Source organism: Macrobrachium nipponense, chromosome 16 (genome assembly GCF_015104395.2).
Source record: "Macrobrachium nipponense isolate FS-2020 chromosome 16, ASM1510439v2, whole genome shotgun sequence".
NCBI lineage: Eukaryota > Metazoa > Arthropoda > Malacostraca > Decapoda > Palaemonidae > Macrobrachium > Macrobrachium nipponense.
In genome coordinates, this window is record NC_087209.1 from 3294082 (window position 1) to 3312969 (window position 18888).

The 18888-nt window shown below is 45.2% G+C and overlaps 1 protein-coding gene across 1 annotated transcript in view; it reads right to left on the reverse strand.

The window, feature by feature from the left end:
* LOC135195523 (E3 ubiquitin-protein ligase AMFR-like) overlaps nt 1-18888 on the reverse strand; it is an 83475-nt gene that overhangs the window by 8772 nt on the left and 55815 nt on the right. Inside the window, exon 9 of the mRNA XM_064221762.1 lies at nt 14181-14369. Coding sequence (XP_064077832.1) covers nt 14181-14369 — 189 coding nt within the window. The remainder of the gene's footprint in view (nt 1-14180; nt 14370-18888) is intronic.

Genomic DNA, 18888 nt, shown 5'->3' on the forward strand with positions numbered 1-18888 from the left:
GGTTCGGTAGTTAACTGCTTGTCCGACAGGCGCGGGCGCGACTGGGAGGTAAACAAATCACTTTTGCTTTTGGCCCAAGCAAAAACTGCAGAGTGAGGGGTGGCATGAGGTGGGACTATGTGTAAAAGGACCTCAGGTTTGTATAGTTAGGAAAAATGTTATTGTTATAATACAATTAAGTTTGTTCATACTTACCTGGCAGATATATATATAGCTGTATTCTCCGAAGTCCGACAGAATTTCAAAATTCGCGGCACACGCAGTGGGCGGCCAGGTGGTGGTACCCATTCCCGCCGCTGGGAGGCGGATATCAGGAACTATTCCCATTTTCTATTCATATTTTATCAGTGCCACTGTCTCCTGAGGGGAGGTGGGTGGGCACTTTAATTATATATATCTGCCAGGTAAGTATGAACAAACTTAATTGTATTATAACAATAACATTTTGTTCATGAAACTTACCTGACAGATATATATATAGCTGAATCCCACCTTCGGATGGTGGGAAGAGACAGAATAGGATTTTTGGGAAACTAAATTAAGTTGATGATATACATCTTGGTTCCTCACCTGTTAGCATAGCCGACTTCGTGATTACTGTCACTAAAGTCTGCTTCTGCGTTACTAGAGTTGCCAGCGAGGTAGAGACCTGTAATGCTGGTGCGCTCTTAGATGATCTGTCAACAGGGGCGTGACCACAATGTGACTAGACCATATGACCATACTTCTGAGGGCAACGAAGCTAAAACCACCACCTGACCTAACCTATTAAAGTTAGTTCCATAACTTCTAGGCTAAAGAAAAGGAACGCGCCTCAAGCGACCAACCCTTCAAAGTTAAAAGCACACCTATCCCTTTTCTATAGGATAGGATTCGTGTTGCTTGCTGCCCCCAATAATATATCTACGGATATGTATGGTCCTAGCGACTTACAGATCTCAAATGTCGTCTTCACATCCCGTCGGGAGTGTGAAGCGAACACAGAGTTGCTTCGCTAAAGCGTGGCACTCAGGATGTTACTGAGTGTCATGCTCTTGTTGAAATGCTTCCGAGGCCGCGCCCTCACCTCTTGAGCATTCATATTAAGAAAAAATCTCAAATCTTTATGCAAACATAATGAATGAGACTTCTTAAAAGAACTCCTTGACTATAATGCCAGGGTGTTCTTGGACATGAACCAGTCTGGTCTTTTACGGAACACCGCAGATTGTCCGTTGACCTCGACTTACTATAGTTTTATTAAGATAAAACTTGAGAGACCCGACAGGGCACAGGACTCTCTAATGCCTTTGCCCAATAATTTGTGCCATACCCTTGGTCTCCAAACCTTCGGGTCAAGGGTTAGACAGGTTTTCGTTCTTATCAAGAACGGAAGGCTTAGAGGACAGACCGCATTATGTCCTTTAAAGCTAAAACCTCTGATGATAGCTAAAAGCTCACTAACCCTCTTTGCCGTGGCTAGAGCGGTTAGAATGTTAGCCTTTCTGGTCACGTGTATTAAGTTCGCAGAAAGGATAGGTTCGAAATGCTTTTGGCATCAGAAACTCAAGACTACGTCTAAGTTCCATGCCGGAACCTGCGATCCAGAGAATTTCAAGATCTCCCCAGACCTCAAAGATCGTGAAGCTTTGTTGTTTGACAGAACCGAATCTCTGAGCCTAGAGGCCGTCAACAACATATTTGCATATTCTACAATAGTTAGGACTTCTATCTTATCTCGTACTTCATACGGAAAGATAGAACCATAAAGAAATTCACAGAGGTCGAGTTGGAGGAACAGTCATTTCCCTTCACTATCCAGAAACGGCCCGCTCCGATTGAACACTGAAAATAGGCAGCACTGCTTTGCCTTGGCCAAGAGACTGCCATTAATCTAGAAGATCTTATCGCTTCTCGATAGTCTGAACGCCTTCAGACTCAGAGAGGAGAGATATTAGATACTTCACTAAGTGACGAAGTTAGATTACACCGATTCTCTCGGGAAGGGTCTTTGGACAATTCTCTGAATTACCTGACCTCTGTGAATCCAACCTCTTAGAGGCCAACATGTGGCGACTAAAGCTAATCCTCTAGGATCATGAATAAGGGAACAACTTAAGAGGAAGCTCCTTCGTCTTCAAAATTACGAAAAACTTAACGAAAGGACGCCCTCAGTCTCTCCTCACTTTCGAAATACTTCTAAGTGAGGATTACTCAGACGTCAGTAGTTGTTGCCTTCGATCGAGAAGACCCGCACGGACGTGCACTAGTTTAACGAACCTCTTGAGGACCGTTACGTTCCGTGCCCAAGCCCATAACCAATTCTCTGTTCTTGAGCTATGAAAGAGCTGAGAAATTATCCGAGATGATTTGGGCCACTCGATCCAAACTCACCCTTCGAGGAACTGGAGAGCCGACCAATTTGGCTTCCAATTCTTTCAGACAATGTGCCAGAACATCTGTTCCTCTGTTCGGATGTCTGGCACCCTCTCGCTATCACCCGAGGTGATCCTCAAGCCGTTGAGAGAAAATTAGAATTATTACAAGATCTTTGATGTTATTCCAATTTCTTCGTGAGGAAAAATTGTAGAGGTCTGAATTGCTGTTTATTCAGGGAAAACAAGCTTCTCCAGCGAGGAAATGGTCCCCAGCAAACTCATCCATTCCCTCACTCAGCCTGCTTCCTTCCCTAAATAAGGCTGCACTTTGCATAAGCAGGAGAGCATTATTATAGTGCTATGCCGCGGTAGATTCGTACAGAGATCTGTTACCACCGTGCGGTAAACCCGCACCGAACAAGTATAAGAGATATCTTGTTGAAATTTTCTAAGTAAACGGAAGGCATGTTCATTCATGATTACTAGAAATTTCCTCAACCCGAGGCTAAAATCCATGATTGTATTGCAGAGACACGCAACCAAACGCGCATGACACCAAGCTAGCCGGTACTGCGTAGATCACATCACAGTAACAGCAGCCTTGTTCATCGTCTCGCACTATCTGCCTGAGTTGCCAGCTACTCCTTTTACGAAGGGATAGGTATGAAATTATCAAGCAAAAGGAAACTCTCAAGCAGGCATATTTAAACGAAACAAAATTCGCTAAATACAGAATCTGAGTTGGTGTTGTCGTAACAATACCTGAATAGTTATTCTTACTCCGAAAACTCTTGGAAGGTTGAAGGGAGTGTCAAATAAATACATTAGAACAACAGTTCTTTCGGCTTCTATCCGCAGAGGTAAATACTATATGCGTATATGACTTGACCCATGCGTTAGCAAAATGACGCAAAGATAAACTACGTAAGTATTGTAGTAATTTGAACATCGAATTCTCTACTACATCTTTCCTCGACGAGGAAGAGAGAAAGAAAGGAAAACGACTGTCCACGTTCTAATGAATGAGACTTTTTAAAAGAACTCCTTGACTCTTTGCCAAGAAAAGGGAGTAATATTCGAATAGAGATCATCAAGAGAGAACCGAGGATCGAAAAAGGACCGTTCAAAGTTCTTATGATATTGGACATAAGACTTCCTGGATCTAGTCTACAAGTCTTATTTCTTAACTCCCCCGGATGAGCCTCTGAAAATGAATGAGAGCTCTTCGAAATTTGTTAATGAGTTTATCCGCTTAACGATAAAAACGTTAAAATCTATGTCAATGAGAACTACCCCATTTATGAGGGGTCCCCCACTTAAATGACAAAACGTTTAGTATCTTGACAATGGGGAAAACGTCCTTACTAGACAAAACTATTAGCACTTTGCTAATAGGGGAAAACCCTTTAACATGACGGAAAGTCACCCAGGAATCCGAGTATATAATCTTCCCGATTCTCAGAGAAATCGATGAAGAGGAAAGAGGGATCGAAGAAAAAATTCGGGTATGTCTCTCCGCTAACTCCGAATCCTTTTTAAAAATTTCTGTAAAGGAATGTCCTGTGGAGAGTCCTGAAAAAACCTCCTGTTGACGAGTCGTTTTTATAAAGCGTCAAGCGTCCTAAGAAACGTCCTGAACAGCAAATAAAACGCCTTCTACAAGTCTTTTCTCTCGCAAAGCGTCCTGCCGAGCTTCCATCCTGGCGAATGTGCACAAAAGCGTCCTCAAAAGCGTCCTGGAAAGCGTCCTGCTGAGCGTCCTCAAAAGCGTCCTGCCGAGCGTCCTCAAAAGCGTCCTCAAAAAACGTCCTGCTTAGCTACGAGCGTGTCTGAGCAGAGAACACCAAGTCTTCTGAACCTTACGTTTCAGAGAGGAAACTCGTTGAGCGCCTTGATGCATGCAAGGCCCGCCAAGAGGCGTCCTGGCGAGCGACCTTGCCAACATCTCAATGTTATGACGAACCGCGTTTTGCGTATGACGTTGAATATTTTTAAGGGACGTCCTCATGCGAGTCTCCATGGAGAGCCGCACGCTGCTCCTGAAGAGTGTGAACACTAAAGGAAGACGTATGGCTTTCGTCTTCCGCAAGGTGCTTGCCGAAGCGTCCTGGAGAATGTCTCTACTTATAGGACGTCGAGCACCTCCAAAAGCTTCCTCACGTCTAAATTGCCCTTCTTATGCCGACCAGAGACATAAGTTGTTTGACTGTGCAAAGCAGCTTGCCGGCCGTCAAACTTATCAGCTTGCTTTTCGAAGTAAAGCGAACGTTACATAACGTATACGGAGCGCCATGAGGAGAGGAGACGAATACTGAGTTGCTCCTCCAAAAGGTGGAATCAAGAATGTCCTTGATTACCAAATTCTTTTGGAATGCTAGCGAGGTTGAAACAGCTCTAACTTCATGAGCGTTCACTCGCAGGAGGCTCAAATCACTCTTCTGGCAAGATGAATGAACCTCCTTAATAATGTACAAGTGATATATACATGAGCGTTCATATACATGAGCGTTCACTCGCAGGAGGCTCAAATCACTCTTCTGGCAAGATGAATGAGCCTCTTTAATAATGTATAAATGATGTATACATGAGCGTTCACTCTCAGGGGCTCAAATCACTCTTCTGGCAAGATGAATGAGCCTCCTTAATAATGTATAAATGATGTATATGAGCGGTCACTCGCAGGAGGCTCAAATCACTCTTCTGGAAAGATGAATGAGCCTCCTTAATAATGTATAAATGATATATACATGAGCGTTCACTCGCAGGAGGCTCAAATCACTCTTCTGGCAAGATGAATGAGCCTCCTTAAATGTCCCTTAGAAAAAGAGCCAGTGCATTCTTCTAAAAGGGTAAATGTGGTCTCTTTACTCCTCATCCTCTCGTGACGAGAGAGAGGACGTGAAGCGTCCTCTTCTCTAAAGCTTCTTTAGGGGGTGCGAGTCCTTCCGAGAGCCCCAACCCCTGTGTGGGGAGGATGCCTCGGAGGCCGAGAAACAACCCTTGAAGCTTCGTGCACGTGCTCGATCTTCGGCAGCCTGGGAAGCGACAACAGGACCTGCCGAAAGGAAGCCAGATCAGCATGAAAAACCCGTAACCCTCCTTCGGCTTTTGACATGCCCTCTCCTGGTTTCTGGGAGTCCGACAGAGGTCTAGGCCTAGAGGCGTTATGGGGCCGATCTGACGTTCCCTATCCTAACGAGAGAGAGGACGTGAAGCGTCCTCTTCTCTAAAGCTTCTTAGAGGGCGCGAGTCCTTCCGAGAGCTCCAACCCTTGCGCGGGGAGGACGCCTCGGAGGACGAGAAGCAATCCTTCAAGATTCGTGCGCGTGGCACGATCTTTAGCAGCCTGGGAAGCGTCAACAGGTTCTGCCGAAGGGACGCCAGATCGGTGGGGAGCCACGTAACCCTCTTGCGGCTTTCGACATGCCCTCTCCCTGAGTCCTGGGAGTCCGACAGAGGTCCAGGCCTAGAGGCATTATGGGGCCGATCTGACGCCCCCTCCACAACACAAGGGGCACTACACTTCACAACACTGATTGGAGAGCGAGCACTTTAGTCTAAGATTACTTGATGTAATCCTCTAGCAGACACTTCTTCTAGGCCCGTAAGCCATACCACAGGGTTAGGCAAAATAAAATCTACAGGAGGTTAGAAGGTTCATTATTTCTAACTTCTGTTTACTGTGGAGGAAAACTCCTGATTCTAACACGCTCTAAAATGCGTACATGAATCCTACTTCTTCCGTAATCAGTCACACATTACACTAATTACATTGAACTTATGCAAAGAAAACAAGTAAACGCCATATACACTAAGCGAGTGTCTACCGAAAGTTCCGGTAGCTTCACCATCCCCCATGCAGACAACAAAATCTGAAACTAGGCTAACTAGCCTCAGACATCAAATGCAATGAAAAATTTACGATAGCGTATGCCTAGCCACAAATCCAAGTCAATAATCGTAAGAATAATTAGGATACTTAAGCGGCTAATGAAGTTTCAAAATCCTAGGCGGAGGTCTGTAAACAGTTGTTTACCGACCGGCGACAGAAAAAATATGAATAGAAAATGGGAATAGTTCCTGATATCCGCCTCCCAGCGGCGGGAATGGGTACCACCACCTGGCCGCCCACTGCGTGTGCCGCGAATTTTGAAATTCTGTCGGACTTCGGAGAATACAGCTATATATATATCTGTCAGGTAAGTTTCATGAACAAAATGCAATTTTGGACAAATTGTCATTTGTTCCGACACGGCATACAAACCTTTGGTCCTTTTACAATAGGAAGACTCACTTCTTGGTGGGAGGAATCTGAGTCTTTTGTGAACAGACTGGTGTTCGCCCAACCTTGGAATGCCTCCCTGGTCGTAAGAGCGAGGGAGGGATCCAAGCCTCTGTCCGATTGATCGGGGTGTGCACCGCAGGATCAATGGTCAGACCTCTGGACCAAGTACTAAGAGAGAGGCAAGCGTATCTCTTCGTACCAGCAAACAAGAACAAGTTCCTATTTGCAAGAGGCAACATAAAGTTATGGTTTGTCTCTTGTTGGCATCCACTTCCCCCCCCTTGTAGGAGGAAGTGGTGGATATTCGCTCCCATCCCTAGTGAAAGGGATAGGATGGGGCTCTGTCGAGTAGCTCACCGGCATCTCGTCCTTATCCAGCAAGGTGATGACCGTATCCCTCTACCCACAGGTAGAGGGGAGAAAAAGATAGGAAGAGAAGCCAGTCACTCTCTCATTCACTTTTATCTATTCTTACAGTCACACCAGGACTCGATGCTGTTCAGCCTGCTAGGGTTCTGGGAGGGTCTGGGTTAGCTACACAACGTGTTGAGCAGCCACACGGGTCCCAAGGAAAACGATCCAAGGACCTGTGGGCAATATCCAAAAGGTAGAAGGAGGTGCCAGTGGTCTGGTTGTACCAGACCCCTGCCTTCAGTACCTGCGCCACGGAGAAGTTCTTGTGAACTCGAGGGAGTGTACTTCTAGGTCATCTTGGTGCTGACGAAGAGTCTTCAACACTCAGCCTGGGATGTCGAGTTTCTTCAGAAAGCGCGGTGGGTCGCGCTTTCACAGGACAAAGCAGCATCTCCTTCGCATCGAAGGCGGTGAAGTCCATTAGGGAGGGGATTGTGAAGGACTCTAACCGATCGTCAGGAACCGAAGGGTTCTGAGTCTTCGCTACGAAGTCGGTACGAAATCGAGCGTCACGAATCCCCATCCCCTGGATGCTTGACTTCGCAGGAAAAGTCATCAATTACCTCAGAGGAAAAGAAGGGAATTGTGTCGTATGACCTATCCTCTTCTCGACTTCGGTGATGTCCTGTACCCATACTGGTCTATCCGTCTGCAAGCGAAGTGTGCTCACATTCTCCTATCCCCATGCAGTGAAGTTCTTCTCTGTAGTGGATAGGACACCGACACTCAATGGTGGGTGTCGATGGTATGGGTACTGTGACAAGCTATTAAAACGAAGTAATGATTGCTTTGTAACAACCGAATTAAGTCAACAGCGTAGTTCGTAACTGACTCGGGCGCTCTGACAGCTGCCGACTGACTGCGTTTGGAAGGAGGCAAAGTTGTCCAAGCATCTGAGCAAGTCACGTGACCTTCGCCTTAAAAGGGTTATGCCAAGAGACTAAACAAATAATTGTTCGTCACCGATGCCAGAAGGCGAGGTGATGATTCTCTTAAGGCATGTGCCCAACAGGCGAAAGTCAATTGCCTTCTAGAGACCGAGGTCCTGATGGCAAGATATCTCATAGTATAGTTGATTCTCAGCTAAGGAGAAACAATACTATGTGTCGTTGAAGACGAAGGTGTACAGAAAAAGCAACCTACGTCTTCACAGCTGAACCGAGAGAAGGATTCTCCAGATTCTGAACCTGTGCTACAAAGACTGAATAACGCCTTAACCGCTCTTCATTGCTGGTCCGGCCGTCGAGGATCGTGTAGTTGCAATAAAATCGGGGAGCGCTTTTCAGTAATGAAGAGACAGGGAATACTGCCTGAAGAACTGCTTCTCATGGGCTGAACATTTGGAAGTAGAGCTGTCAGGTCGGAGAGTAGGCGATGTCTTCTGAGACATCTTGTTAATTCGGGGCGAGCAATGAATAATTGCGCACCTACGAATACGAGATATTTTGAAGACAAACTCAGATGTCTGCAAAAATCATTCGCCTTATCGCGGTGCGATGCAGCGGAGACTAGTACAGACTTCTGTTACCGTGCGGGTAACAGAAAGATGAAAGAGTCCAAGAGATATCTCTGTTGAAAATTCTCGCAATGTCGAAGGTGATGAAATCCGAGCGTCACAGCAGTAGATGGTCCTTCATTATTGCGAGAATCCCCGTTAATCAGAGACCTAAGTCCATGATTGTTGGGCAGAGATACGGTTCGGTAGTCAATCAAACCATGGGAGAGAGAGACGTAACCGACCGTGCATCTCCGAGACCTAGCTGATACTGAGCTGCTATCAGGCAGTTCAATACGCAGCAGCTCTCGGAGACTCGTCATCCTGAGTTGCCAGGTAATCCATTATTCCACGAAGGAATGCGTTCGGCTAGAACCATCGAGCATAAAGAATACGCTCGAGCAATTATATTTAAACGAAACGGATTTCGGTAAATACAAAAGCTGATTTGGTGTTGTCATGACAATACCAAGTATCTAAAATCGAAACTGATAACTGCTGGGAGGTTGCAGGCAACCCCGAGTTGCAGTTCAATTAAGATACAATTCGTCTCGGTCACAAACCGTAGAGTTAACTACGGTATGCGCCTACCCCCCGGACAATTCAACTGTTAAAAGATCATGTCGCGAGGGTAATATACGTAGTATATTTGTAGGTTCTGGTACCACGACCTCCATCCTAAATTCTTTTTCCTCTCGAGGAATGAGAATAAGGATTGGAGATCGACCGCCTTCGTTCTCTAGTCAAGAGAGTGAAGGAGAAGTCTTTCCCAAAGAAAGCTTCAATGGTGAACAGAATACCGAAGACGATAGTTCAAGCCAAACTGGAAGGTTTCCTGGTCCGTTCTTCTCTATTCCAGGTTAATAATCGCCTACTGTGAATATACTCTTCTTTCAGCAGCAGTCTTCTTCCAAATGCTAGAAATTACAGGAATTCGAGCATAAGCGAGGGTTCCCGATTATCGTGTAACAATTATCGGGGATTCTCGCTCACTTTGGACCGTGGTCTCACCTAAGTGTTCGGAATCGTAAAAAACTCGAACACTCTGAGTGCGCTAGAAATTCCGTAGAATTCTAAGCACTCTGCGAAACCCCCCACCGAATTCGTCAAACGATATCGGCTGGTGGCCTCTCGATTCCGTAGGAATCGAGAAAGGGGCAGGATCCCTCCTCAACGACCGGGGCTTACGTCAGGTAGGACCCGAAGGTCCCCCCCGGTAGCGCAGCCCCTAACGTGGGATCTTACAGAGAAATCTCTGTAGGATCCCTCCCCTTTCCCTCGTAGCCGTAAGGAGAGAGGGAATGGGGGAGGAATTGGATACTGGCTCGCCTTCCCAGCGGAACTAGTAGTTGGAGAAGAAAAGGAGCAGCCATCACCTTACGGCGATGGCCTCTCAGATCCTGGGAAAACGTATCGTTCAGGAAAAAGAAAAACGTTTTCCACCGAGGAGGGCGGTTACGAACATCCCCCAATAACTGTAGGTAAGGGTCTGCCGCCACTGTGAACGTCGTCTGGGTGGGGGGCTGATCGACACCTGACAGGAGAGAGCCGATACCGTCCTCCGACTCATTCCAGTCCTCGTCGAGGTCGAAACCTCTCAGGAGGACCGAAGGGGTATTCAAATACTGTGTCCGAAGACACGTAGAAACGCCTGTCGCAGTAGAGGTGGAAGTAGCTTGTTCGACCGGCCAGAACTGAGAGAGCCTTCTTGTCCGGAGACGAGAGACTACCTGGTTCAACACAGTCGGCAAGCTCCGATCGCGGCAGACCCACCGTCGATTTGGGTTCCCTCTCGGGCCCCAAAACGACTCGAGCCGAGACGTGGCTCTGCTGGTGGGAGCGGCGATCCTTCCCCGAGGTCGTTGTGCTGACGAATCAGCGCCATAACCTCGGCAAAGTTCCTCTGGATCTCGGAAGTCACAGCATCTTGCAGAGTAGGACCGTTAAGCCCTTCGAACAAGAGCATTATTCCGAGAACCTTCCTCCTAAGAAGGGGGAACAGCGACAGCCCTCTCGGTCTTCTCCATCCACTTGCGCATACGTCCTGGCCGGTCCAAGAACCGTGCCTGGCACGTAGGGCGTCGTGGTGGGATCATGAGGGGCGCACCCCTCACGATCACTCCTCAATACCTCGCTCCTCCCAGTGTAAACCCGAGGAGGTTGAAGGTACGGGAGAGGCAGACCATGACGCTCCCTCCTCGCTCGCTGGCAGAACCAGCAGGCTTGGAGGGCTGCAGCGATCGTCAACCCGCGGTGGCGATCGAGCTGCAGGCCTGGTCGAACCATCTCGCTGTGGAGAACGGCTGGACTGAGCACAGCGGCCCCGATCTCGAGTGTCAGAAGAGCTGGTGCTGGTTGCCGTACCCGATCGCTCTCTGTGAGAGCGACGGTCAGGCGGCCTGCAGGCTCCACTGTCACAGTGAGACCGGTGTTTGTCCTCACGGCACGTCACGTCGCTGGTTCCAGCCGTGGCTGGCACCGGCGAACGGGAGGACCTCTTCCCAGCCTCAGCCCGTGGCCGGTCGTGGACCGTCACGTCCCCGGGTAGCCAGCTGGTCGCCGCGGAGAACGAGAGCTGGTCTGGTGAGAGTCGCCTGAGCGGCTGTCACCAGTCTTTTTCCGCCCCCGTGCTGTGAACCTGACGCTGAGCGGACTCAGAGGTCTGGTTCCTGGCTGCACGGTCGCTGGTAGGCGACCGTACACTCGGTACCTCCCGCGAACGACCGAGGCCGAGACGGACCCTGATGCAGTGGCAAGAAACCACTGACACCAGGCGAGGAAGTACCGGTGTTAGCCGGTACCCCTCTGGTCCCCATAGTCTTCTTCCTTGCGGAAGAAGAGACGGGCCCCGCTCCCGAAGGAGCAGGAGGACCAGCGGAAGGAACCCTCCCGTCCCACCGAGGTGAGACGGGTCCCGAGAAGCTCCCGAGGGAGACTTCTTAGGAGGGAGGAGGCAACCTTCTTCTTCCTCGGCTGTGAAGCCTTAGAAGTCGAAGGGGAAGAGGCGGCAGCCGACGACGATGAAGAAGATGAAGACGACGACGACGACACCTTCCTCCTCTTCTTCGTCAGCTTCCTCAGGACAGACGTAAGATCTGCTATCCAGGGCGGAGCCGGGGCTGCTGTAGCCGAAGCCACAGGGCCCGGACGCACCTGTACAGGCAGACCAAAGTCTGGGGTAGTACCAACCACGAACAGGGACGACGTCAGCAGGTATGGGCATCTCAGGAACAGCGGCACAGCCAGCAGCAGCATCGGCAGGGACAGCCAGCGCAGCAAGGCAGGGACAGCCAGCGCAGCAACGCATGACAGTCAGGATCACACAGAATCGGCAGGTACGGCAGGCCAGCACCGGAAACACAGGAGGTGAAGGCAGCAGCCAGCAACATCCTGGTACAGGCGGCAGGTCCAGGGGCGAGCTCTAGGGCAGCGGAAGTGTGGTCGCGGCAGCGCGGCAACCACGAGCGGCGGCGGCACGCCCCCCTCTCGGTACGGCGAACGGCACTTCACAGCGGCTGTAGGCAAGACTGTTACCACGTGAGGCGAGTACACCAGGTGAGGAGGGACGTCGTCACCTGGAGTCGATATCGTTGTCGTGGTCACCATCCATGGGTGACCGCAGCAGGCCCAGACATAGAACCGCCGCCCCGGACACTAGACACGCCCTGCAAATCGAAGGACGCCCAAGGTCCACCCTCGTGGCAATAGCACCTGCGGAAATAACAGTAGTAGTGATTAGTGGGGGGGAAGTCCCCTCGCGCGGGGGGGTGAGCCCCACACCGAACGAGCGGAAGACCCCGAATACAATTGTACATCGGGCACCGAGCGCCCTCCCCCGGCCCCGCGTCTCGACGGATTGGGCGAGGAGGAGAACCCAGATAACCTCCCCCCCGAAGGGGAAGGGCCATCTGTGGGAGCTTAGCGGGGGGGGGGGGGGGGGAGATTCTCGTTCCCGCACAGCACCCATGTACCCAACAATAATAATAAGAGCCCGAGAGCAATCGTGCCCTCGGCATAAGGATCAATTCCCTGACTGAGCGGAACTTGAACCAAAATAAATATTGATGCAATCAATAATAAAAGGAATAACATGAAAAGAATCTTGCATTACGATTCACTTCACAATGAATAAGGGCTCGGAGCGAGCGCATTTGCGCCCTCGGTACCGAGCGCAAGGGTAAAAGGATCCATTCCCGATTATGAACGGAAACCTTGATCCATAATGAATTGATGCAATCAAAATATATATGAAAAATGAAAAAGAATACTGCGCTTGCAATTTCACTTCATACAAAATAAAAAGGGGAAGGATCAATTCCCGGGAAATAGCGGAAACATTGATCCAAGTAAATAATGCAATCTCAATAAAATATGAAAATGAAAAAGAACTGCACTTGCGATTTCACTTCATTCAAATAAAATGGGGAAAGGATCAATTTCCGGGTAAGTGCGGAAACTGATCCAAAATGAGTATTGCTACAATCAAAATAAATATATGAAAATGAAAAAGAATACTGTACTTGCGATTCCACTTCCATACAGAATAAGTTTTCGTGCCGAGCGCATTCGCTCGGCAACGAGCATACAGGTCAAAAAAAAAAAAAATAAATGAAAAGGCACTTACTTACGATTTTCATCTAACACAATTTTCAACCAAAATATAAGCTCGGAGCGAGCCGCTCCCCTCCCGCCCTCGGTGCTACCGAGCATCAAACAATACGAGGATCATTTCTGGGAAAATGAATTCCCGCACTTTACGCCCTTCAGTCCCCGGACTCGGGTAATCGGAGGGCGTGGAGAAACAAAGATCCTTTAATTCACAATTGAATTCAATGGAAATAAATATGAAATAATTGTACTTACAATTCAGTTTCACTAGATAAATAGAAAAAGAAAAACACAACCATGCGAAAGCAACGACGACGATGAAGCGGGCAGAGAGCGATGATACACGTCTACATGCCAGCAGGCCGAAAGCAAAAGTGTTTTGTTTACCTCCCAGTCGCGCGCGCCTGTCGGACAAGCAGTTAACTACCGAACCCCTTGTTCGAAAGCTTACGACCTATCCAGCTGCCGCTAGTACCTTCCTATTGTAAAAGGACCAAAGGTTTGTATGCCGTGTCGGAACAAACATTTGTAGGTGTGCCAATCTTGAGGAGAAAGTGCGACTAAGGTGATCATGTCCATTGCTATCACAGGTTTCCTGGGCTGGGAGTCACAGTTCTGTGTCTTGTCATGTCACCTTAAACCCTGGTCTATTAAGTAAAACAAATGATGGGAACCCATTGTTTGGGGAAATTTTACTCTAGGCACTGAGACTACTTACAACTCCTGGATTTGTCATGAAAAAATCTTCTCACTCCAGAAGTCCAGGAATCTCTTCACCCTTCTTTCAATTACTATCCTACTCAACTCAATATATTGTCAGTGCTTCAGTACAACACCTACTTTTATAGAACCAGATTAAGTAGGGTACGGTTTTCATGAAAAAAAAGTTAAAGGTAATTTTTCTCTATGAAGCTTTATGCTAGTAAAAAAATGTATCTATGGACAACCATGAAGCATCAAAATGCATACTCAGGCATCCTACTATATTCTAGGCCATAAATAACAAAGCAATCTAATTTACCCTTCAGACTCAGTGTCACTGGATTCTTCTAAAACACCAGACTGACTATCAAGAAAGAGAGGCTTCAGGGACATGCTTGATGGCGGTATCACTGGAGCATCAACAAAATTTTCCTCTTCATCTTTGGAATCATCATCATCCTTCTGTAGGTTCTGGCTTTCTTCTTCAAGGTTGATACCAAACAAGGAGCTGAAAATGGAAAATGAATACTGTACAATACAAACATAGTTCACATTTTCCATGTAGCACAGATGTATAATAATCTTAAAGATTTAAAATTTATATATGAGCCCTCCTTTTTTCTAAAGCAGAAAGCAAAGCAACATACTGTATACATAAAGGTTAAGTCTCCCTTGAACCTCATGCACCTAGCTAGCATAACAATGAGAAAACAAGGAAACAAGGGGAAGTAAAGAGGCTGGGGCCTTGAAAGGAAGGATGAGATAGACCTGCTCTTGAGAGATTATAAATGGGAAACGATGTAAAATGACATTTTTATAAAAAAAAAAAAAATTTAATTTCATACATACTAAGTAATTAAAAATATTAGTTTCTACGTAAATGGCAGCTTTAGATTTGAAATTTGTGGTAACGCTCTGTTGCTTTGGTGCAGGTAAGTGCCCCGGCCACTTACGAGGAAGTATAGGTACAACATAGCAGAAGAGCTCAGTTCGTTTATGCTCTATGTCCGTCCATGCATAGGGAGGTGAGAGGGCTCCAATCATGTAATTACTTGGTAAGTATATATAAAAGATCTTATTTTATTATAATGTCACTTTTATACATGTAACTTACCAGGTAATTAAATACATTAATACCCTGAACTTACACAAGTTTAAGTTACAGAACCCCCCCCCCAAAAAAAAAAAAAAAAAAAAAAAAAAAAAAAAAAAAAAAAAAAAAAAAAAAAAAAAAAAAAAACCTGCAAGGGAAATTTTTTTGCAAGTTTGGCATGGTCTCTAAAAATGTTAATTAAATGCTTACTCCTAGAGACTGAACACTAAATTTGACCCTAATCATGCTCCCTAAGTATTAAGCTAACTTTTAAATGAAATCTCAAGTTACTGTAACTTCATTTAAAAGTTAGCTTAAAACTTTACCCTTAAAAAAAAAAGTAAATGGCAGGTAAAAATACAGGTGTGTGTGTACTATTTCTCTCTTCTTTCCCCCTCTGACTTATCTATTTTTAGCAGTCTTCTCAACCTGTTTTTAAGAAATTCTTTATTATTGTGTCTCAGTTCTGAAATTCCTTTTCATTAACAAACAGTGCTTTTTATTTGGACTAATACAACTCTCAGCTACGTGGTTTGGCAAGGTCTCTAAAAATACTGATAATGCTTACTTCTAGAGTTTGAACAGTAAATATGATCCTTATCATGCTCCCTTAGTATTAAGCTAACTTTTAATGAAATTAAAGTTAATGTTTAATTTCATTTACAAGTTAGCTTTATACATTACCTTTAAAAAACGATATAAATGGATACCATAAAAACATAGGTGTGTGTGAAGGGAACACATATGCACTAACCACTTTTAAGAAATTCTTTAGTCTCATTCTCTTTGTTCTGAAATTCCTTTTCATGAACAAATAGTGTTTTTTATTTGGACTAATACAACTCTTAGTTATGTGTCTATGTTTTAGAATGGTGCACTTACAGATCTAGACGGTAAAGGTAAAATTAGATAAAATGACAAACTTTTAATCAATTTGTATTTTTGATAAATAAAAACCTGAGGTCTTAACAATAGGATAAATCTTAGTGTGTCAGCTGGAAACCAGTTAAAACAATCGAAAGATTGTATAGCAAGGAATCTGTGAGATCTGGCAACTTCTGCGTGTAAGAGATGGGAGCTGGTCAGCTACCATGCACCGCACTCCGTGACGCGTTAGTTTTTCTTTAACCGCCTTGGAGAGTAGATACTTACACAATTTCTCTCCTTCCAAGCCAGTTTGATTTGTGCCCGTGTTTCCTTTCTTTTTCAGTGTTCGTAGTGTGTGTTTGTGTTTTATTAACTTGACATATTTGACAGCTGTCTTTGAGCTTCTCTAGGAGTTGAAAACAAACGATGAGGGGAAAGAATATTTTCAAACACATTTTGTAATTAGAGTTACATATGTTATTATCTTCATAGTCGACTACTGCTATTTGTGGACTCTGGATTCATGGACTCCCATATTCGTGGATATCTCCATGGACCTTATATACCCATTATTTGTGGGAAATTCACATATTTGCGGTATTTTTCAGGGGGAAATATCCACAAATTACAGGAGGCCCCTGTTTAGCGGCAGGGGTTCCGTTCCTGGCCGCCGACGCTAAGCGATTTTAAAGCCTACGGACACCGCACACCTTTCGAAACTCTAGACCAGTCAAAAGCGCCATAATCCCACAATGACACAATAAGTAAAATTATATTTATGCAGTATAGTACTACAGAATTTACTGTACAGTAGTACTGTACAGTACATTAAAGCATTGTAAATACTGTAAAGTGAAAAAAGCCTAGCTTTAATCCTTTGGGTGTCTAGAGTATGTAAAGATATAATAAAGTTTATACAGTGTACAGGTAGCTGTAGTTTTCAAGTTAAGATAAATAAGTATAAGATAAATAACGTAAAGTTCGTATTACGATGATATAAAGGATTATTGCGAACGGAATCACATAATTTTTTACGCAATAAACATGCCGCCAACGTAATCTGTTAATGAAAAAAAAAAAAGTAGTTCACATTCACAACGAGACATATTCAATAAATATTTCCACCTAAAAACATGTCGTATAAGGAAAAATAACTCTGTCTCATATAAGTCAAGTACAGGCGGCCCTCGGTTAGCGGCAGGGGTTCCGTTCCTGGCCACCGACGCCAAGCGATTTTCGACGCTGAGCGATTTTAAAGCCTACGGCCGCCGCACACCTTTCGAAACTCTAGACCAGTCAAAGGCGCCATAATCCCACAACAGCGCAATAAGTAAAATTATATTTATGCAGTATAGTACTATAGAATTTACTGTACAGTACATGTGGGTGTCTAGAGTATGTAAAGATATAATAAAGTTTATACAGTGCACAGGTAGCTGTAGTGTTCAGGTTACCATCATTAGTCTTACGATAGTTCGATTTTATGAGAGATCAAATTACAATGGCCTAACTTTATCCATCTTCTAGTTACATAAGTTCAATAACAGCAAAAGAGAATGATGAAAGTATGGTTTTAACGTTATACTCGTTGCGTGAACGTGTACAGCCATGAACAACCAAACGAGAAACGACACTTTTTTTTTTCTAAGTACAACCGAACTGGATAACATCTGTTTGGCTTGTCTAGATATTCGTTTATGCTAACTAGAAGCATGAGAATTCACTCAGAATTGCGTTATGGTGAAACAAACTCGTATTCATCAGCTAATTTCAAACCACAATATTGGCCGCTCCGCGGAATACTGGCTTAAATTTGCCGTAGTATTTTATAATACAATAATATGAGAATACATACAATATTTTTGGATACAGTGAAATAATGTATAACTTTTTAAAGGATTTATGGAAAAGATGCATAATTAATAAAATAACCATGCATTTTTCGGAACAGTGGCAGACAAGAACGAACATGAAAAAACATCCCCTGACAACGTGGAGCGTAGTTACAAAGGCTGCCTTAATTTGTATCTTATTTATGTACAAAAATGAAAATACCTTTACGTAATATATTTTCATACACATTTTAAACATAAAGGCATAAACATTTAAAAAATTGACACATCGATTGCTAAATTTGCACTTTAACTATATTTTCGGAAGAGCGGCAGACGGCGGCATACAAGAACGAACATGAAAAAACATCGTAGTCGATAACTTGAAGGGCAGTTTCAAAAGCTGCCTTTTTATCATATTTCTGCACAGAAATAAAAATACCTATTCGTAATACATTTTCATACACATTTTAAACATAAAAGCATAAACATTTATAAAATCGACACATCGATCGCTAATTTGCACTTTTTTTAAATATGACAATTTGTCGAAAATTGCATTTTTCCTAACTATACAAACCTGAGGTCCTTTAACAATAGGAAGTAGCTAGCGGCAGCTGGAACAGTCGTAAGCTTCGAACAAGGGGAGAACGGTAGTTAACTGAGAGGTGAAGAATCACTTTTGCTTTAGGCCCATGCAAAAAAATGCATAGTGAGGGGTGGCATGAGGTGGGACTATATGTAAAGGACCTCAGGTTTGTATAGTTAGGAAAAATGCAATTTTCGACAAATTGTCATTTGTTCCGATACGTAATACAAACCCTCGGTCCTTTAACAATAGGAAGACTCACTTATTGGTGGGAGGAATCTGAGTCTTTTTGGTGAACAGACTGGTGTTCGTCCAACCTTGGAATGCCTCCCTGGTCGTAAGAGCGAGGGAGGGGTCCAAGCCTCTGTCTGATTGATCGGGGTGTGCACCGCAGGATCAATGGTCAGACCTCTGGGCCAAGTACTAAGAGAGAGGCAAGTGTATCTCTTCGTACCAGCAAGCAAGAACTTGTTCCTGTTTGCAAGAGGCAACATAAAGTTACGGGTTTGTCTCAAGTAGCCATCCACTTCCTCCCCCTTGTTGGAGGAAGTGGTGGATATATGCTCCTATCCCTAGTGAAAGGGATAGGATGGGGCTCTGTTGAGTAGCTCACCTGCATCTCGTCCTTATCCAGCAGGGTGACGAC